Source organism: Helobdella robusta (genome assembly GCF_000326865.2).
Source record: "Helobdella robusta unplaced genomic scaffold HELROscaffold_5, whole genome shotgun sequence".
NCBI classification, from domain to species: Eukaryota; Metazoa; Annelida; class Clitellata; order Rhynchobdellida; family Glossiphoniidae; genus Helobdella; species Helobdella robusta.
Genome location: NW_008705254.1, coordinates 6,568,856 through 6,592,331, shown reverse-complemented (window position 1 = coordinate 6,592,331; position 23,476 = coordinate 6,568,856). Strand labels below are relative to the sequence as shown.

The 23,476-nt window shown below is 33.5% G+C and overlaps 4 protein-coding genes across 4 annotated transcripts; 1 reads left to right on the top strand and 3 right to left on the bottom strand.

Annotated features, from left to right (window-relative positions):
• Nucleotides 1–4,322: 4,322 nt before the first annotated feature.
• HELRODRAFT_68255 (hypothetical protein) lies at nt 4,323–7,022 on the bottom strand (the record flags this gene model as incomplete). Its single annotated transcript, XM_009026955.1, has 7 exons — nt 4,323–4,493; nt 4,917–5,051; nt 5,618–5,743; nt 5,914–6,040; nt 6,392–6,525; nt 6,667–6,776; nt 6,941–7,022. Coding segments are annotated over 7 exons (885 nt in total), but the record flags the coding sequence as incomplete, so codon positions are not given.
• Nucleotides 7,023–9,844: 2,822 nt separating this feature from the next.
• Nucleotides 9,845–11,012, bottom strand: HELRODRAFT_163823 (hypothetical protein; the record flags this gene model as incomplete). The annotated part of the gene is made up of 3 exons (XM_009027595.1): nt 9,845–10,420; nt 10,571–10,686; nt 10,907–11,012. The coding sequence occupies 3 exons, from the start codon at nt 11,010–11,012 to the stop codon at nt 9,845–9,847; spliced, it is 798 nt and encodes a 265-aa protein (XP_009025843.1).
• Nucleotides 11,013–14,162: 3,150 nt separating this feature from the next.
• On the bottom strand, nt 14,163–15,732 carry HELRODRAFT_163822 (hypothetical protein; the record flags this gene model as incomplete). The annotated part of the gene is made up of 2 exons (XM_009027594.1): nt 14,163–15,553; nt 15,672–15,732. The coding sequence occupies 2 exons, from the start codon at nt 15,730–15,732 to the stop codon at nt 14,163–14,165; spliced, it is 1,452 nt and encodes a 483-aa protein (XP_009025842.1).
• Nucleotides 15,733–22,213: 6,481 nt separating this feature from the next.
• HELRODRAFT_135208 (hypothetical protein) lies at nt 22,214–23,476 on the top strand (the record flags this gene model as incomplete). Its single annotated transcript, XM_009027593.1, has 3 exons — nt 22,214–22,422; nt 22,752–22,947; nt 23,366–23,476. Coding segments are annotated over 3 exons (516 nt in total), but the record flags the coding sequence as incomplete, so codon positions are not given.

Genomic DNA, 23,476 nt, shown 5'->3' with positions numbered 1-23,476 from the left:
GCACGCAAACACACGCAGACACATACATACATACATACATACATACATACATACATACATACATACATACATACATACATACATACATACATACATACATACATACATACATACATACATACATACATACATACATACATACATACATACATACATACATACATACATACATACATACATACATACATACATACATACATACATACATACATACATACATACATACATACATACATACATACATACATACATACATACATACATACATACATACATACATACATACATACATACATACATACATACATACATACATACATACATACATACATACATACATACATACATACATACATACATACATACATTATAGAATATATAGAATTATATAAATAGAATTTTTAGGGTCAGTTATTTTTCAGGGTGAAACTCAAAACGACTTTTGGTCGACAAAATTAAAAAAATTAAAAATTGTTTTAGAACGGCTAGCAATTATTTCAAAGCACGATGCTTTGAAATAATAGACGTTTTAGTTGCAGGTGGCTTACCTTCCCCGTTTGTCGTTTTTTTTGAGAATGTCTCCAGGCCCGGAGGTCTCAATTCTAGAAAGCTTCGATAAAAAGTTACGTGATGGTTTCGAAAATATTTTCAACATCTCCCTGGATGATAAGGGTTGGCTGCAGGCAATTTTGCCCCTGTCCGCAGGCGGTCTTGGTCTAGGATCCGTGGCTGAGCTGGAACCTTCTGCCTTTTTGGTCTCAGCCGCTGCAACGGTATCCATACAAGATATGCTGCTGCCAACCGATAAAGTGTATGTTGATAACGTCAGAACGAAGGTATACGTGGGGTGAAAGGCAGCTTTTGGAAAAGACGTTGAAATAAATACCGTGCTGCAAAAAGAATGGCACGCATCATCAGTGAATCGCCTGATTGATCGACTATCCTTGCTCTCTAACTCAATACATGATAAATCAAGGATCAATGGCAGTTCGGAGTGAGTTGGGCTCCGAATGGCTGAGAGCTGTCCCGAGCACAGCCTGTGGTACCAGAATGGATGATGCCGCTGTTCGTGTGAGTTTGGGATTGAGATTGGGGTTGTCTGTGGTCACGGAGTATAATTGCAAGTGTGGTGCAAGGGTGGAACCGCTGGGTTACCATGAAATATCTTGTAGGTTGGGATAAAGAAGGCAAGCCCGACACTCTGCAATGAATGATTTTTAGTCAGAGTTTTTCAAAGAGTTGCTATTCCGATAATAAAGAAGCCAGCTGGACTGCTTGAAAATGGTATCTACACACTTGACAATTACACAGTGGTTTCTTGGGCCCAAGGACGCTCCATGGCGTGAGACGTAACTTTTCCCCACACAATAGCCAAAAGATATATCGGTTTTACGTCAACGGAGGCTGGGACCACCGCGATTAAAGCGTCTGACCAAAAAACAATAAAATATTCCACTTTAAATGATAGCACCAAAATGTTTACACCAGTATGCATTGAAACATTTGGCCCAACTGATGGGCAAACACAAACATTTATCAATCAGTTAATAGCAAAAGTTGTTGAGATTTCCGGCGATCCGGAAGACAAACGTTACATAAAATAATACATTTCAATATTATTACAAAGATTTAATGCATTTTGTATTATGGAGAGAGCAACGAAGTACCTTTCTGTGCAGGAACCCCGAACATAAATAAACACTGAAACCTGAAATTGATTTTAGCTCCCTCATAGCTTTTATCAACAAGGGGCCCATACACATACATGCATACATTCATACATACATACATCATGCATGCATACATACATACATACAATCAAGTACATTTTGTTTACCATATTCTTATTTTTCAAACGAATTACAAGTGGCTGAATAACTTCATACATTTGAAAATAATTAACGTGAGAAGGTAAACAGTGTGCAAGCGAACAAAGAACAAATAGACCAATAAAATACAATAGATCAAACAAACAAACAAATGAACACATTAAATTAATTTGTAAAACTTTCAACATTCCCCCATATTAACGTTCGAGTTTTGTTGATTTGTCGCTCACGATCATAGCACAATTTTATCGGTGCTTTTCAATGTAATTAATATAAGTAAATGGTAGAAGTAGAATATGCATGCGCGTTAGTTGAATATTTATTTAATTTATGAAGGCGTCATCATCATTTGCATTTGTTTTGATTCACTAAACCCTATTTGTTAGGCTTACATGCTTTCTTGCTCGAACGAATGCATCTTCAACAGTTGTCCGGATGTTGGTGAAGTTTATAATATTAATTGACGACACCTACGCGAGTAATGTAAGCTAACATTGCATGCCATACAATTTCATACAAACTTTCAGCTCTGCTTATTTGTGCAGGTGAGATATTTTTAGATAGTAAACCGCTGTGTAAATTCCATATTTTGGTTTTATGTTTGTGATTAAGTTCAATCTAAATTCGAGCATGAATGTTAGTGTTGCATGCTTGAGCTTTTGTGTGTGTGTGTGTTTGTTTTGTGCTTGCGTGCTCATACTTTGCATACAATGAAAACTTTGAATTTTCATAAGTGCGTCACATCCGACCGTTCAAATTTTACTGCCGCATTGTGCTCAACTACACTTCCTCTATTGAATCTTAACGTGAGACTTTTGAAAGTTTATTGACTCAAATGCTGGGTGTAAGAAATGCGTTGATTTGAAATGTTGAAGTGTGTTCAGTTGAATGTTCGAATGACGGGTGAACACGATTTTCTTGCTTTTGTTTTTAAAAAAGGTCATGCTTAATTTAATTAAAATATCCACACAAGATGAAGTTATTTTATCTAGGTGGTGTTTAACACTATCATCATGTTAAACCAGTTTTGTATCGACCCATTTCAAGTGATTTTTAGTTGTCATAACAAGTTGTGTCAAACGCGGAAATGTCATTCGTGTTTCATTCAACAAAAATAAAAATTTAGCAGATTATTACAATTGAGTTGTAATGCATTTTTAATCAGATTGATATGCGGTTCCTAGTTAAAACAACGTTGAAGCAACACTTCAATACTCGGTTTGCCAATTGTGACCAAGTTTGATAGTCAATGTGGTTCCAAAGTCGAGCCATTGGGTTATCACAGTCTATCATGTCACCTAGGCCCTGGAAGGCAGGCCAGACATTCCACGGTAAACGATTTTATTGTGAGATGCTTTATAAAAGCTAATATTTCTATGATAAAAAAGCCAATGGGTCTGATAGAGAAAGGGAGTTTCAGACCTGTAGAATACACGATTTCCCCATGGGCTATGGGACGTCCGCTGGCTTGGGATGTTACTTTTCCCCATACTATGGCTGATTGGTATTTTGCCTTCAAATCGGCTGAGGCAGGTACAGCGGTCTTGACTTCAAAAGTAATAAAAATTCAACTCTAAATGATGATAATAAAATATTCCAATCAATATTTGGACCAACCGACAGGGAAACTGAACGGATTTTAAATAAACTAATTTTAAAAATAGTTGACGTATCAGGAGACCCATTTGACAGATTATATATTAAACAATCTGTTTCAATTATTCTTCAAAAATATAATTCTTTTTGTATCTTGAATGGAGCTTTAAAACACCTGTCTGTGGGGGACACCTAACAAACACATAGAAAAGATTATGGCTCTATCGTAGTTATAAATCAAGAATGGTTTCATACATACATACATACATACATACATACATACATACATACATACATACATACATACATACATACATACATACATACATACATACATACATACATACATACATACATACATACATACATATATACATGCATGCATGCATGCATGCAAACATCCAATGCGTACATACATACATACATACACACACAATTAATCAGCTGATTTGACCACCACCGCCGTGCAAACATACACAGTTGATTGCTTTGAGATCATAAACCTTTTAAAACAAATCTTCAATAAAATATGAAATGGATTAACAACACTGAAAATGTCATATGTACGTACAAATATTTGTTAACTATTTCAAGAAATAACAACAAAGTTTGTTTGTTTGGGAAGTTCGAATTAAAATTAAGTCCTCAACCAACAATATAAACATTTGAAGTAAAATTTCAATAAAAGAGAAGTAAAACTGCATAACCTATTTGCATCTTTGGCTCTGGTAATTATAAAAAACATCAACAAATGACAAATGCAAAAGTGACTCAGCTGGGCTAAAACCGTTGAAAACAATATAAAGTAAGAAAAGTGGAAATTTCTTTAAAAACTGGTATCGTCTTATTGTAAAATCACTTAAAAATTCATTTTAACAATTAACATAAAATTAAAATTCAAGATTTGGGGTGCAGTGTGATTAGAGGGATGATGCAAGAATTATTATTATTAATGTTGTGGCTGGCCTGCTTGAGGAAGGGGTGGATGATGAGGTCGATGGCTTGGGACCTTTTGCATGGGTCCCTGTTCAACATCAGCTCCAGGAATCCTATCAACCTGGATGACACCTGTCGCGTCAGTTATTGTTGATGATGGTGTTGATGTTGTTGATGATGATGCTGATGTTGTTGTTGATGATGATGCTGATGTTCTTGATAATGTTGATGTTGAAATTGTTGATGATGATTTTTTGATGATGTTGTTGTTAAATTTTTGTTATTATTTCTGATTATGAAGCAAAACAAATGATCTAGCCATCATGATAACGTTCACAACCAAGTGGTGAGATTTGTACAAAATGTAAATGATGCCATCAACACCGAGTTAACTTCGATTTCTTGTTTAAAACTCGTTCAGACAAACATGGCATGGTGAGCAAATACATATATCCAGTAGTCATTATACAATAAATTAAAATTATGAAAAGAGCATATGATGAAAAAATATCACTAATGATTACAACGTAGGACATTTTGCTTTATCTGACAGACCTTGCTGGAGTTTTTAAATTTCGGCGGGGGCATGTCTCTAATCCTCTTCATGGCTTGCAGTGGTGGCTCGTTGAAGAATGGTGGCTCCCCGTCCACCATCTCAATCAACATTATTCCCAGGGACCATATATCCGCCTACGTGTACACGCACACAATATATATACATTATATATCAATACAGACAGTTTGATTTTTAATTTTTAAATCGAAATCAAAAATTATAAAAGTTTTTTTTCTTTCCACGAATACAGCAGAAACAGCAAAATGCATTTCATGGGCGTAGCCAGTATCAACCCCCCCCCCAAGAAATAAAATATTTCTTTATTCGATCTGTTTTATATTTGCTTTTCGCCATTAAAAAAATTATTCAATTTTTTTTTCAATATTTTTACTCTTAAATTGACATTCCAAATAATTATGCTAAAGGAACTAGTTATTTAAACGTTTACAAAAATTTGAATTTAGATGCTCAGTTTGAAAAAATTGTTTATAAATTAAGTTGCATGTTATTTATAATTTCTAAAATACAAATAATAACTTTTGGTATATTTGCATTTATATTTTGATTATCTTGATAGTAATAATCCAATTTTATTTTTTGTTGCTATATTTATGCGAATGAAACCAAAAAATTGAAAAGAGGCATAAGTGAAAAGCAGCACGACAGAACATTTTTTTAATGAACGTTAAGAAAGACTGACCTCCGTGCCGTAGGGCAGCCTGGAGATGACTTCGGGGGCCATCCAGTAGGGAGTGCCCACCAGGGACTTACGGCGAGGAACATCTGCTGTGATTTGCGCGCAGAATCCAAAGTCGGACAACTTAACCTGGGAGTTCGGGCAAGAATGTAATGTTGAAAATTAGGTTCTACTAAAAGGTGATCAATATTTTGGATAAGTTTAATAAAAACTGGGACTATATACCTTTCAAGTGAAAAATTATGATATCCCTAAACTGAAAATTGTAAAAAATGGAGATTGTTGGATGAGGTACTGACCTGTCCTGTGGAAGAGATAAGGATTGAATCCGATTTGATGTCTCTGTGTATGATGCCGCTGGCGTGCAGAAAGATAAGGGCGTCGAGACAGGACCTGCACACTGTGGCCATCTGCTCCTCGTTCATCCTGGAATCAAGTAGTGTTTCGGTGGTTGGTTGGTTGGTTGGTTGGTCGGTCGGTCGGTCGGTTGGTCGGTCGGTCGGTCGGTTGGTGTCTTTTACTTGAATGATTGATCGGTCATTTTTAGTTTTTTAAACAAATAATTTTGTTGATAATATGATGTTCCAAATATTTTCTTGTTTTTAATACTTCATGAGAATATAATACTTTATTGTATATTACAAAATGACTAACTTATAAATATTGCATGCATTTTTTTATTAGCAATTGTATAATTTATTTATTCATTTTTTTTCTTATCAATCATTTTTTGTTTTGTGTATTAGTAGATTCGATCATAGTAACACTGTAGATTACTTGGTCCTGGAGATGATGTCGGTGAGCGGTCCGGCGGACATGTATTCCATGACGACCCACAACTCATCATCGAACAGGTGGCTGTCGTACATGTGCACGATGTTCGGATGTTTGAAGTCCCTCATTATGACGACCTGCAGTTCGTGTGGTCGATGTTGCCTATTATTGGGCGGTTGTGGCTTAGTTGGGCTACTATGACGATATCTCTGGATTTCTAACGAGATTGAGCGTCTACGAAATAACGTTTTAATACTGTGAAACGTGTGAGCACTAACTTCATTGTAGAGAAGTTCCTTCCTCTGCTGCTTCCTCAGGCTCATTTTTTTCACTGCCACCTTCATTTTCAGCAACTTGTGGTCGGCTAAATACACCAGTCCTGTGGAACCTTGATAGGTCATTGTGTGTGAGAGTTCGTGCGTTTAAACATGTGTGTGTGTGTGTTGTCTTTGTGTTTATATTTTGCGGAAACTTATAATTTTAATAAAATTATCTTCTTTTACTTTAACTTGTAGAACACTAACAAACAAACAAAATTGAGCACCAACTCACCTTCGCCAATTTTCACAAAATTTTCCAGGAAGGTCTCTGGGTTTGCGGGAGAGACGACGATGGATAGTGCTCTTTTGAACTGAAATGTTCAACATCAAGTAGGTCTCACAATTATTCAATTATACAATTATAATATATATTATATTATAATATATTCAATTATACAATGAGATTTAAATTTTTAAATAATCTGACATATGGCGAGTAAACCGATGTAAGCAAATGTTAACCAATTAGTTTAGTAAATAACCAAGAAAATATCCCAAAAAAGTCGACACTAAGATATATATATGTATATATGTATATATATATATACATATATATATATATATATATATATATATATATCTTGAATACTTGGTCATGGGTGGCTCTTCCAGAAATGTTAAACGGAAAGCCGTTGCTAATAAAATTGTTGTTGCTAATGTTGTTGTTGATGATGTTGCTGTTGTTGCTGTTGTTGATGTTGTTGCTGAAATTATCGATGTAATTATAAATGTGTTGTTGTCCATTGACATTGGCGTTGTTGGTAGCATCCCCATTGTCGTAGTAGTTGTTGTGGTGGTTGTTGTTGTGGTGGTCTTCTAGCTGATAATAATACTCCTTTCGTCGTTCGATCTGCTGACATTTGTTATCCTGAGAGTGAAAAATGTCTAGTCGAGTAGTTCAACAACGTGAGTGAATGTGAGTGGTGGCGTTGGGTTGTGGTGAAAATTTCAGATTGTGATAGTAAATACATTATTTTGATAAAAGTTATACATACGTCTGTCTTAGCGATGCTTAATTTTTGCATATCCTGCTGCATTTGTTGTTGATATATTTGATGTTGATGATGTTGTTGTTGTTGATGATATTGTTGATGTATTTGCTGTTGTTGTTGATGTGTTTGTTCATCTTGTTGAAGCTGCAAATGCGTTACTTGCAATCGTGAAGTCGGACGGATACTGGTATTGTGGCTGTTACTGAATTTGTTATTAATGTTGTAATTATCATTTTCAATCAGGTTGTAGATATTGTTGTTGAAGTGGTTGATGACGTTGCTGTCGTTGTTGTTAGGTGAACTGATTGGTGACGAATAACCTGGGTTGGTGTGTTGTTTGCTGTCGGTTCTGTGGTTCGTAAATGACGAGGACGTTGCAGATGTTGATGACCACGATGGTGTCGTTGCTGGTTGTAGTTGCAGTTGTTGTCGCAGTTGTTGTTGTTCATGAAAATGGTTTTGTTTGATGTTGTTGTTCTTCAGTTGATCTCCACTATGCAACGATGACAACTGAGGTGACTCGGTTGAGTTGTTTTTTAAAACTGAATAATAATGAAGACCGTCGTCGTTGTTGATGTTATAATTCTTGCTGTCATGTATATTCATGTCATTTATTCTTGAATTTTGATGTTGCCTCTGAAGAACTGATGACAAAGTGGATTTGTACTTGTCTGCAAATAACATCGAAGAAACATCTTGCATCATTATTGTCGCTATCAAGGTAGTCATCAGCATCGGCTTGAACGCCATCATCTCATAAAATCATCTTCATCATCACAAATTTTAATCGTTCCAAAACCATCAAAAGTTTCTAAAATGTTTAAACCAAACAAACCTTACAATTTATTTGTAAAGTCAACCTGATCAAATATCAATAGTTGAAAACGGTAACTATTGATGGAATGCTGATTTATAATCTATTCCAAATACTCGAAGACTTGCAAAAAACTCCAGGATGCTGCAGAATGTCTTAGTGAGTTTAAAACAGATGTATCAAAAAAAAAGAAAAGAGAGCCAGCATCGAAGTGGAATATCTAGCACAAACCACGTGACGTCGCAGTCCAAACAGATCTTCCAGCAGTTCCTGCAACAAAAACTGATGACATTGAGCACGTCTTGTCCGCAAGGAAAAATTATAAAATGCCGAATTGCAAAAAGTTTTCTTAAGTACAATGCACAAAACGCAATATACATCAAAGTCTAAGACAAAATACGAACTGGTTTAAAGGTTTCCATAAATGAATGAATGAATCAATCAATCAATCAATCAATCAATTAATTTGTAAAACGATACTTCCGCGATGTTCAACAGTGCTCCTCAGTGAATTTTGCAAACAGATGGGGCCGCTTGAGATCCGCTCTGAACTTCGTAAGCTATGGAGAAGTAGTCAGAGAAGGAGGTAGAGGGTTTTAGAGAAAAGGACCAGAAAAACCAAATGCAGATTTAGCAAAAGGGTGTGTAACACCAGTTAAGAAAAAGTGAGAACAAGATGACGATCGTAAACCGGGGCGTTTAGTTTCAATTAAAGGGGCACGAGCAAATTGATAAGCAGCAGAGTTGAAAACTTTATTTAAAAGATATAGTGAAAAATCAGGAAGACCATAGTAGAGTGAGTTACAATTGTCAATCCTTGATAAAACTACAAAAGTAACAAGAAGAAGAGAAGGATCGTCAGGAAAAGGCAAAAGTTTTTTTTTATTCTACGTAGATGAAAGTAAGAACTTCTAGTAACACTATTAATCTGAGAAGAAAAAAAAATTGAATCCGTTGTTATCCAAACTGTAACGCAGCAAGGGTCAGCTGTCCTGCTAGTGCACAAATATGATACCGTGGAAAGAAACTCTGAGATGGCCTCATACGCCTGAAATTTATAATACGAACCGTGTACACCAGTCAATACACAAGTTTGTCTGTGTGTGTGCATGTGTGTGTGTGTATGTGTGTATGTATTTGTGTGTGTTTTGTATGTGCGCATAACGCGTCGAGTCAAATTAAACTTGGAATATCAAATCATCTGTGGCGCATTGGTAAGGCAGGGTAAAACGTTGTAAGGAACTCTGCTTAAAATAAACATAAATAAGCAAAATTTATATTTTTCACAAAAACAATTATCAAGATTGAAAAACATTGACTGCAGTTTAATTTATAACTGATAATAAAACAGATGAATAATAACAGAAAAAAATATTGAACTGTTGTTGTAGAAGAGATGTGAGGAGGGATTGGACGGATGGGAAGAGATCTGATGGACGGATATGATTCCACTTGTTTTTCTTGGTAAGGATTTGGACCACGTTGTGTTGTTGCTGCTGCTTTTATTGTTCGTCTGGTAACTGTCGTCAGTGTAGTAATGAGGATGATGCTGGTTGTTGTTGTTGTTGCTGGGTGCATGACCATTCACGACGAAGTGATTAAAGTTTGAGCTGTGCGAATTATTGGAAGTATGGTCGTTTGAATGTTTGTGGCTCTGTTTGGCTGGTTCGTTGTAGGGAGATCCGTTTTGATTCAAGCGTTCGTTCACATCGTTCATGCTCCTGTTGTAGATGTGTTTGTTGGTGATGGGTAGGTTGACGTTGATTCTGTTTTTGCTGAGATCGTTGGAAAGAAAGTGTTGCCGTTGTTGGTTCTGTTGTTGTTGACTAGAAAGCTGCATGAAATGTTGGGATGATTGCGATTGTTGAGATGATGATTTGAGGCTGTTAACTTTCAGGTCTGCCACCTGGTTGTTTAAACATTTACTTAATATCAATCGGACGTTAAGATGATGGTTGAGATGATTTTTTAATTTTTAGCGTTTAGCTGATAAATACGTTAAACAGCCGAATGCCCATGAGCGCATTTTTACTTTATAAATATTTTTTTCACCGACCTTCATAGGAGCCGAAAACAAATTGTTGTTTCTGTTATCGAAGTTGTTGATGTTGTTGTACCTGGCTCTCGACGAGTCGTCATCGTCCACAATGCCTGACCACTGAAGAGGCAGACCTACACAACAACAAGTAAAATTTTATTCTAACATTCAAAAGCACAAATGCACGATCCTTCTAATAATTTTTAAACTTCTAAGTAGGCAGTGTTAGCCTAAATAGTCATTTCATTCGTGATTCATTTTTTGCATTCAAATCTTAAGTATACCATTACAAAAGCGTATAATTGCATTAAATATTTATAAAGTTAATTTATATAAAGCAACAAATCAACCAACTCTCACCAACAAAAAGTTTGTTTGTAGCATCAAAATCTGTATGCACCATGTGCTCAAAATCAAGAGGCTTCGATATTTTCGGCTTCCGTTTCTTTTTTCCAAACATTTTACTTCGTCAAATTTTACTTACAATTACTTTCTATTTAGAAACATTCAATTACAAGTTAACTATTCAATTACAAAATGAAAACATTTAGAGAAAAATGCTTTCATTTTACCATTTGAAAATTATTTAAAAAACACAATTATACATATATTTATTTATATCTTTCAGTTGGGCAACATCACAGTTTGCTGCAGTGTATTAAATAATGAATAATAAACATATTAGATCTAAAAATTGAGAATTAAAAATTTTTTTTCTCATAATTGACGTTTTCGAAATTCATTTTAATTTGATGTTGGAAATTTAAATAGTTCAAGTAGCGTTATTATCACACAGGCCTGTATAATTATTGAATTAAATATAAATTTAATAAATCATACGCGCGCACACACACACACACCTTCTCTTTATCTCGCTTTCTTTTTTTCGCTGTAAGGAAGAATCATCATAATACATTATTCATACCAAAAATAAAAAATGAATAATGCAACCACAACGACACACGACATGCTCTCACGTTCATTTATTATATTATTGGTTGTTGTTATAATTGTCTATTTTTAGTTATTCATTATTAAATTATTGTGTGTTTCTTTGTTTGTGTGCGTGTGTGTGTGTGTTTGCTGATGAGGTTTTTTTAGATTTTTGTAAGCTTAAAGTTTAATTGAAGAAAATCATGCAATTTGCCCATCAATGTAATTTATAACAGAATCTAATCATCTAATGATTAGATGATTAGATTCTCTCTAATCTAATACTAATCATAGTCCTTACCTAATGTTATTAATATATAGTTGTGATTGACCTGTGGTTGTCTTACAATTAACATAAATTTGATAAACACCAAAACATGCGCAACAATTAGATTAGCACCTCAGCACATCATATCACTACGAACGTCGAACAGAAAGAAATTCGGAAAATTGAAATTATTAAAAGGTCGAAGTGTGCAACTTGCTTGTTTACAAACAACAACTTACACCTGTATTGATCACGAAAATAGAGATGGCAGTTTTCTCAAAATAAAACCTACCTGGATTGTATTAGTGAAAGAACGATTAACCGTCAACCAACTATACGAGAACTTGATTCCTTATTTACGATTTCACTGCTTTCACTGCTTTCACTTCTTCATTACAAATAATGTAGGAAAAGCGTGGAGACATTTGGACATGCACGCATATTGTTGATCATAACTTATTTCAGAAGTCTCATCTTATCAATGAAATTGTGATTTTATTAGGTGTTCAAGATTTATATTTTTTCAATCTCGAGTCGGTCTTCATGAAAAAAGCGACATACACACACACACACACATGTATCTACATCAACTGTGCTTTTTACCAAATAAATTGTTTTTCAATTCAAGCTAGCAAACAAACAAACAAGCATACGAACACGCACATATGCACCCATATACACATAAAGATTTTAATAAGATATTGCAAACTTTTTCGTAACGTCCATTAACGCCAACTCAGCGGAATAAATTTCTCCTAAAAGTATTCATTAATAAAGACTGATTATAGGCAAAAATTAAATATGAATTTAAAAAAATTATTAACTCCAAAATGTCATTAAATTATTAAATGGGTAGAATATCAAAAATGATCTTCAATAAAAAAAAACTCTTCCCACGACAAACAAACATCTATAAATTGTGAATGAACACTTTTGTGCCGAAATGTCTTTCGAGAAAAGTTCACCACGAAAGATGCACAACACAGAACAGAATCATTAAGATAACAGATCAACCTACAGACTTGGCCAAAGAATTAATACCTGCGACATTTAGTAAATGAATTTCCTAAAAACAAAAAAATAATAGTTCACATGCTTACCAGACATAAATCAAAATGAAAATAAAACTAAAAAGGATGATGTCAATCCTAATAATGCAAATGAACATACATAGCAAAATGATATTGAGTGAAATGATTTACAAAACAAAATTGTGATTGGACACATGTTATAATTTATATATTTGGCTTAATGTATTGACCTATAACGCGTAACAAAATTAAACAATCAACAAATATTATAGATATATATATATTATTATTTATTATTATTATTATTAATTTATATTGCGTCCTATGCATAGCTTCAGGGACGCTTGGATAAACAATGACTTTTGACGTTTTCGTAGGCCGGGATAAAAGTTGGATAATGATCGTAAATCATTTTCAAGTTTCTTTAGTTCAAAACCAAAATTTTTGTTAAACAAAAGAAACTTGAAAATGATTTACGATCAATTGTTATCTATATATATATATATATATATATATATATATATATATATATATATATATATATACAGTATTGTATGAATTCTACCGAATTGATGGTATTAATCACACACACACAAACAGACACACACACATATATATATATATATAATATATACAATATATATATATATATATATATATAATGTAAATGTGTGTTTGCGTGTCAATATAATATACAAGCAACAAAAATTGTTATAAACGAATTAGAGATAGATATGAAACGTAAGTTAATGTGGTCTGTGCAAATTAATGATACATAACAAAAAATAAAACAAAAAAAAAGTTTATGTCGAGAGAATGACTGACTTCAGTTAGAGCACGTTAAAAGAGGAAACTCGTGTGAGGACCAACTAATCAGATTGTAAAATATAAATGAGCCGGAAAAATATAGAAATATTAGTTTCATCTTGAAATTGAAGTTAAAAAAGCAATATAAACATTTCAAAAATTACTTCATTAGTTGAATATAGTGAACGTTAATAACAAATAGAGTATTGGAATAATATCAAACATGAAAATCTATCAATCGATTTATCAATTCATCTGAAAAATGCCGACTCCCCTGTATTCGACGGAAACACCCATTAACGAATTTCTCTTGAGATCCTATACACCGAAACATGTGAAAAATGAATAGTAAAGAACCAATTTTGAGATAATAACCACAAGTGTCAAGTGTGGTTGAAAAATAGTAAAATTATGAAAAAATTCGAAAATAATAATACGTAATATACATGTGCATGTTGCAACAAAATCAAACATGCATACAGCGGATGAACTTTTAAACGTAAGAAAATATTTGCGAAATGAATGTACAGCAAACGTAAACAAGTGGTTATTATATAACAAATACAGGAGCTCATCTAATCCTTTCCCTGCCATCCAAATTGTTTTGTCTTTTAACCAGCATGGAATGACAATCTTTTCTGTAGCCACTCAACTGCTCGTTCACAAACGTTTTGAAGTTTGATGTCGGGCAGAGAGAAAATTTTTGCAGTTCGTCACCGACATTTCTGCAAAATGGAGTGAGATGCGTGACTGCTTTGCCGTTGTATAATATTCGTAGGAGAGATTTGCTGCTGTTGTTGTTGTTTGCGTTTTTGCTGTTTTTACCATATTGTTCGATAACGATTCGTGAAGCATATTTTGGCCAGTGACCATCTGCAAAACCCAACGAAGAAGCAATGGGTTCTATGGTGGAGTCGTGACCAGAGTACAAAATGACAGTCGGAAGATGATTGGTCGCTGGCTCGTCCACTCCGTTTACATTTGATTTAACAGGAACTGCATTTTCCCCATTATCATCATCATAATTATTTTCAACAGTGACTGATCTTTTCAAATTTTTTGTACGATATTGTCCCAATAACATTTTTTCATTGTACGACAATTTATTAAGAATCTCGTGCAGAAGTGGGATCATCTTGAGAATGGATATCTTCTTGTACCTACCATTCTTCGTCATCCTCACACCGTGCTCGTTCACGTGGTTGTGCAAATCGATCAACAAGCAATCATCCAGAGTTTGATTGTGGCAGTGATGCGCCACTAGGAAGTCCCAGATAGGAGTGGGGCGAGGATCGGGTTTGTTAGAATTGAAGTTGAACCTTTCGAGAACTCTAGCATAGAAATGTTTATCCGTCATCGGCAGTAGATGAGGAGTCCAGGTCTGCTCGAACGAATTTGCAAAAACATTCTCCATCTTCTGAACCGCTGGACAATCACACTTAATTTTTGAATTACGTTTGCACATATTTGCCATATCTCGCATTTCAAAATTTAATTTCGCTAGATTAAACTTTGGTAAGAATCCATAAATGAAAGCTATGGCTGACTGAAACGTTCTGCTGTACATTGTGGTGATTATCTTTACATTTTTTTCAAAATCTGATTCAGTTAGCAAATTGTGCTTATTGTACTTATTCTTAAGGGAGAGTCCATTCCTGAGTTGCTGAGCAGCCCCGAGTGGAGTTAAAACACCAGGAGGGCAAACCATAACATCAGGGAATAAAGTGGTGAAATTGAACGCTTTGAAAGTTTCTAATGATTCAAACGCATGTTTACTTTGCCTCATGGTTTCAGTGAAATCGTAAATAATTGGCACATTTTTTATGAGATGTTCATCAAAATAACATCGAAATGATTTTGTGGAAACACCTTTTGTTTCGATAACGTGAAGAGGAGTGCGATCTCCATGACGAATTATTATATTCAAAGATAATAATTTATATTCATCAGTTGGTACCTCGCCTGGAGGGAACAAAATTAAATAATATTAAAATATGGAGATCAGATCTTATCATTTTGAAATGAAAGATTATTGACCGCTATTCAAAATGACTCATTATTTAGACATTATTTAAGTTACCTTCATCACCAGCTTCTGAGAGGATGGGATCATTGCAATAATTAGCCACTTTTTCTGGCATAACGCAACTATATTTATTAAACCCATTCACTGTGAAAAAAATAAATGCAATTAAACGCGAAATTAAAAATAAAAGGATAAAAGCTAACAACTCCAACTATTAGAAAAAAAAATATCAAATGCTTGTTGAGAAAATGCAAAAACTCAACAGAAAAGAAAGGTACATCAGAAACAACGGTTTCACACGGGGGCGTCTACAAAAATGGGTGAGGAGGCAATTGTTTTCACTTAAAGTTAGGAGAGAGAATTTACTTATGAAAAAACTGGTTGAAACTGTTTTTGAGACGTTATTAATGTTTTCTTGAAACATTCACGTTGAACGTTTAAAAATAAAAGCTATTTCAGATGTTTGTTTATCCGCATTAATGATAGTTGCAACAATACTGATCCTTACCAAAAAACATATTATTTTGATTTCTAATTACACCTATCTAAATGATTATTTGTCGAGTATTAATTAGAACAATTACATTCAATGCTGTTTCAACATCAATATGTGTTGGACAATTTTCGGTCACGCAATATCCAATTTTATTCTCAAAATATGCCGTAATCAATTATTGTCTCAATCTTCAGTTCATAAAGCTCTTCGTTTATCATACAAAACAAAATTTTACTTTTGGAGAAAATGGAAACTGAGTTCAGATCCAGTTGACAAAAATATTCAAAAAATGACCCGTTTTAGCAAATATTGATATATACCGCAAAAACAATGGAAACAAGTTGTTGTCAAAAATGAATATTCGAAGTTTCTATCGTTACGTCAACAAAAAACTTTTCTCAAAACTTTAGATTGTTAGCCTGTGAATTGATAATAATAATATTATTACTTACAATCCATTGTGATGGCTAATGCATTCAATAACTACTTTGCCCCAGTTTTCACAAATGACGACAACAGTATCCCTTCCCTAACATGCTGTACTACAAATTCATTAGAAAACATTTGCTTTACTCGGCATACACTGCATCTTGCTCTTTGTAATTAAAAAAAAAACATCTTCGATAGGTTCAGATGGTATGCCAAACATTTGTCTCAATATGTGTGCATCTAGTTTTGGCTCTAACATTATATCACATACTTGATCGTCTTTTAAAACTAATTCTCTACCAGCCAAATAGAAGACAGCCATTGTTACTTTAATACACAAGAAGGGTCCGACAAATTACTCAAGCAACTAAAGATAGACCAACATCGCTCACCTATTCATCTTGCCGGGTTATGGAAAAAATGGTCAACTAGAATAATTTACTTTATTGGTTAAATAACAACCTATTATTCAAATTTCAACATGGGTCCTTGCCTGGCATATCAACATTTTAAAACTTCCTTAAATTTCCGAGTGATTCGTTAAACATTCGTCAAAAGAAAGAAAGATGCGACAGAGTTTATATCGACTTTCAAAAAGCTTTCGAATCTGTTTCTAGCTTGCGAGTTTGCAAATTGAAAGCTTATGGTATAATTGGCAATTTGCTACTGTGGTTGACCGATTTTCTACATGTTCGCTCACAACTTGTTCAGATTCAAAACAAATTATCCAATCCAGTTGCTGTGTACCTTAGGGAAGCGTTCTAGGAACCACCCTGTTTCTCATTTTCATCAACGACATAGATAATTGTATTTCCTCGCCTCACGTCTCGATGCTACTTTTTGCCAAAGACATCTAATTTACGCTGGTTCATAATATTCAACCGAATTGCAACAAGTCATCAACGACATAATTGCATGAAGCAAAAGATAGCAACTACAAACTTTCTCCTAGTAAATTGTCTCTAGGCTCATTTCTACTATCATCCAAAAATATTACAGCCGTAAGTCGATACGTGATTGATCATCACATTCTAAAAGCTGTCGACCATTTTAAAGATCTTGGTGTGCTTTTCGACAACCAATTGAATTTTAATCATAATATCAAAGATAGCACACATAATCTACTTGTGCTCGTCTAATCAATAAATATGTTACATACTGAGATAAAAGTTTAATCACAAAAGATTTCTGCACTTATATCCATCCTTTATTGGAATATTGTTCATCTATCTGGAGTCCTCACTATAAATATCAAATAACCAAAATAGAAGGTATTTAAAGAAGATTCTCTAAAGCCATAACATCAATTCGCCAACTTCCTTATTCATCTCAATGGAATTCAAACACTGGAACACTGCAGAATAATTTTTGATCGTCTTGTATACAAAATATTAAACAATCTTGTTGTCACTGATTGAACGGTCAGTTTTGCCCATCGCAATATCTGTCAACTCACGGTCATAGTTATAGACTGCGCGAACCCAACATCAACAATAACATCACCTAAAACTTTTTCTGCAACAAAATAGTCCGAATGTGGAATGCACTACCGAAAAAAGTGGTATCATCTCCATCAAATGCAGTTTTCAAGAAAAAATTACTTGCTATAAATTTTAAACATTTTCTAACTGTTTAATGATAAATTGAATTAGCTATTTTTCTTTTGAACTGTTATTTATTCAGCCAAATTTGTTTTTAAACATTTTTTGTTGTTATTGCATGTCATATAATGTTATCAATCAATGTACATTATTTTACCTTTTACCTTATTTTACCTTTTACCTAGTATTGTTTAGCCTTATCTATCTATTTGTAATCTGAATGACAATGATAGAAATGATGACACTTTTATTTTCAATATTTTCATTCATTTTTCTATTTGCCATTTTGTTTAGTTGTAAGTTTATTTTGTTTTTCCTGACAGGGTTAGGGCCGTTGTAGCCCTCCGGTCAGTTGTGTTAAAGTGTAAAAGTGAATTTATTTAATTAATCTAAATAATCTGAAATTTTTAATCAAAGTTTTGTATAAAAATTGTTGATAACTATTGTTTTAGATACATATATAAACGACATTGAAATTTTTAATTCCAAAAATGGAATGTTAAAATCACAGAAAACTTCAAATCGTGGAGCATTTCAGAGTTATCAGTCTGTTCAACCTGAGAATGGAAAAGAAAAACTTACAGCCCTAACAAGTAGTAATTTAAGCTGTCCATCACCATGTTCAAATCCAACCCTATCGTGCTTTTATAAGCTATTGTGAAAAATATACTTTATTAATGCAACATTTACTCATTTAGATACATCAGTTAAAGTGCATGCAGGTTTATTTTAATGCCTACCATACATAAGCAAGCATTCAAGCATGTGAGTTTACTTTAATGCCAATAAAAGTAAATTTCTCCTTTAAAAGCACACCAAAAATATGATTTTAACCCTACAAAATTATTAAATAATTGATGAAAGTTAAAAAAATGTTTTAATTAAATTTATTCAACTTTTTTTATGTTAAAACAAAAATTATTAACATTCTAATAATAATTAATAGCTATTATATATATAATTTCTATTTTTTTATTATTATTATTATCTGTCTTACATTAGACAGATGGAGATGCATCTTCATATCTCCTCCCATAATATATTGATCGGTCGGTATAGCTGAGTTTAAATTCATAAAATTTCAAAATAAAAAAATCCACTAAAACTAAAAAATTTTGATCCAAAGCCAAAGGGGGATTTTTCATCTCCAACAGCCAATATTCAAGAAAGATTGATGCCCATGGTTTCACAAATAGTAGATACCAATTGTTAAAGATTAAACATACGCATGAATAATAATTATTATTTATTTAGTAACAAATGATCACAGAAAAACCATTTTAAACATTACTGATTGCAGCTGTCACTATTATCACCACAATTGTTATGGCAACCAAGGTGGGGACAACCACACTCCATCTCATATGAATCTTCATTCTTTTAAACTTTGAAAACATTAATAAAACTTTCAAATAAAATTATGCTATTATTATAAAGTTGGATTGACACATTTAAAATGCGAAATTCAAATTGTGATCTTTTCTAAAAAATATGAAGTGCCACGAATCAACTCTATTACATTTCAAACTATTTTAACTTTTAAAACAAAGATTGTGACATTTAACTTGTTGGGAAATTTCAAAAGTTTTGAAAATATCACAAAAATAATTAGTAAATGTTAAAAAAAATTTTGTTTTTTTCATTTAATTTAAAATTTATAATTTATCAAAAAAAATGTTCATCTGATTAGTCAATCACTAATTTCTATTGCATTATATAATATCAATTATCTTATATATTATATATGCATTCATCAAGTATATATCATGGATATATATATCCATGGGCATCTCCTTTGTTGGGTCTTTTTAAAGCAACAATTTTAAAACTCATAAAACTGTCTAACCATTTTACGACATGCTAATTTCAATTTTTGTTTATTAAATTATCCTTTGTTGAATATTTCCGTTTAATTTTGTTTATTCTTTAAAAAATTTTGAATTTCACTTTGTAATGTCTTTTGATTTCTATGCACAGTTTTTAGTTAAGGTGGTCTACACATAAGTGATCTCCGGTGCTTTTGCCGAAAAGAATTCTGTTCAAATTCAAATTCAATCAAATATATACACATAGAATAACAAGTTCAAGGTTTGCTCAACTATTACTAAACTGAACGAGATACCTTCGAAAACGGACTTAGTTTGGTCCTGGATGCACTTGCAAACTGGAAATCAACTGTTAGAGACGGCTTTCCTGTAAAAATTATTAAAGCTGGCAAACATGCCTTACTGAAACCACTTCACATGTTGCTATGCCTTTGCTGGCAACTGGGTGCTATCCCACAATATTTGAAAGATGGAAATGCAATCTACAAAAACAAAAGAGATCGTTCAAACTGTAACAATTACAGAGGCATCTCTTGGCTAAATGCTGGTGAAAAACCTATGCTCGAGTGCTTCTTAAAAGATTAAAAATTTTAGCAAATATCATACCCAGATTACTAGCACTCAAGCAAAAAATAAACCCTTAATATCAATTCTAGACAACTGCTGCCATGTGCCAATGGACAAAATTTATGTGTTACTATTATTAATTTCAAGCGATTAGATGACATCCATTTACTAACATCTGACAAGCAAAGAACAAGGTTATCCAACAACTCAGCAACTATCTAATATTTGGACATCATCAGCAAAAGCCTGACATTAAACCATGCCTATTAACAACTTCGAAAAGATCAGACACATACAACAAGAACAGCAACGGACCCAACACAGATTCCTGAGGAATACCAAACGACAACCTTTCAACATCAGATACTTACCACTAAACAAAAATTGCTGAGTACGATCACACAAGTAATGATTTCAACCAAGAAAAGACGATACCCGAAAAACCAAATAAATTCTGTAATTTATCAGTTAAAATCATATGATCGACACAATCAAAAGCCGCACTCATGTCAAGAAGAAAAAGGAGCGAAATCTTTTCCTCATCCATTGCCATAAACAATTCTGAAGCCAAATTGATAAGTACAGTTTCAGTCGAATGGAATCGCCGATAACCAGATTGGCAAGACGGAAGAAGACCATTAACAGACAAATAGCAAAGCAACTGTTTATTGACAATTTTCTTAATAATTGTAGCTAAAAACAGAAGATTAGAGACCGGGCGATAGTTAGCCAATATGTTTTTATCAAAGCTAGGTTTTTTTAGAGTGGGGATGACTACAGCATGTTTCAGTAAGGAGGGCAACTGGCCAGAGCTAAGGGATAGATTGACAATATGCAATAAAATGGAAGGAATAAGTCAATATATTTCTTAAAAAAAAGCGAAGAACAACTAGACGGGGAGTCAAATCAGCACCCGTACATTCCTAAAATTCTAACAATGCACTGGTTCTACCGACATCCAATGGGGCATTAAAAAAATACAATTCCCAGATTGCACTGACCCCTTATGGAAGTTATTTTGTTGTAAAAGAATTTTGACAAATCATGAACCAAAACATTGACGCCAGACACCGCAGAATTCACAACAGACTTTCTACAAAGAATTTTGTTAACAGTGGACCATAACTTTTTTGGCTGATTCAAATGCAGACGAACCTGATTAGACCAATAATCATTCTTCTTTTTAGCAAATAACTTTGATTTCTCAGTAAGCGCCAGTACCAATAAATGTTTATCAGACTGACCCTCAAGTGATCTTTCAGTTTGCCGACGGTTAACTCTCAATGATCTACAATCATCATCGAACCATGGGGCTACAAGAACAAAATGAGAATGAAGAGGCCTATATATATATATATATATATATATATATATATATATATATATATATATATATATATATATGTAATATATATAAGTGTGTGTGTGTGTGTGTGTGTGTGATCAATCACTAAAAATTTCTTGAATTCGTTTTTGGATAATAAACAAACGCTAGAGAGTAAGTGCATTAAAAACTTGTCACTCCAGTTGAACTAACTTGTCAGGTTGACGCTAGAGTAGGAGGAATCATTGTTGTCGCTTGAAAATCAAAATTTAAACTAAAAAATTTGAAAGTTCAATATTTTTCATCGGATATAAAAAGAAGTTAGATAGATGTCATGCTGGGTGTCCGACACAACTTCCTACGATTACCAGTTTCGTTTTGTGATCGTTGGTGACAGCACGGTCGGCAAGTCGTCCCTCCTGAAATATTTCATCTGCGCCAAATTTGATGAACTTGCCGAACCGACGGTGGGGGTCGATTTCTTCATTAGGACGATTGACGTTGAACCTGGAGTGAGGATCAAGTTGCAACTCTGGGACACCGCTGGTCAGGAAAGGTTCAAGTAAGTTAAGTTGGCTGATTAATATAAAAAAATAAACAAGTGTATCATGTACGTATTTTTTTGTATGATGACTGCTTGCTTATTATAATTTGAACTGCTTGTTACTGATTTAACTTTAAATTAATTCATTTATTTTATTATTAACTAAATTCATTAGCTGGTAATTTGATAATTTAATTATGTTGAAAAGTCGTGCATTTTGTTTCTTTTGTCATGTTGTTTTATTTTGATTGTTTTATTAATTTATATGACAAACAATTTAAAAAATTATAAAGATTTCTTGACATATCATAAAATTGCTCTGCATGTATAAATAAAATTAAATTCAGATCAATAACTGCTTCTTATTTTCGCAATTGTGCTGGCGTTTTGTTGGTGTTCGACATAACGAATCGATCGTCATTCAGTCACATTCCAGACTGGATGAACAACTGCAGACTACATTCAACATTCACTAAAACCACATTCTTGCTAGTTGGCCACAAAGCTGATCTGGAGGCAACCAGGCAGGTTACAAGCAGAGAGGTTGGTCTGCTATGCTTCAAAATCATTTCATTTTTCCACAAATTATTTTTTTCAAATTATTTGCTTCTAAAAAATTTTAAGCTGTTTAGTTAGTTGCTTTAAGTCAAAGTTGACATGAAGTTTTTTGAAAAAATTTAAAATGTAGTAAGGTCATAAAAAATGCTTGTAACAGGTTTCAGCTGGTATCGTGTGAAATAATTGTAAACTAATTAGTCCATGATTATTTTGCATCTGCAATTTCTGTGATTAAAACTTGAACTTAACATTTTTAATTAGTTACAATTAATTTTCAAATAATTTGCATTTACAATTTTTATTATAATTAAAATAGAGTGAGAGATGTGGATGCCCACCAACCTGCTTTGAATTGCTCTGATGCTGGAGTGTTAATCATTTCAAATTTGATTTGTTCCCACAGGCGACTTTATTTGCAGACTTCCATGACATGTTATACTTGGAAACGTCATCAGTTGACGGCTGCAACGTTGATGAGGCATTCAGATTGTTGACCGAACAGGTCTATGCCATA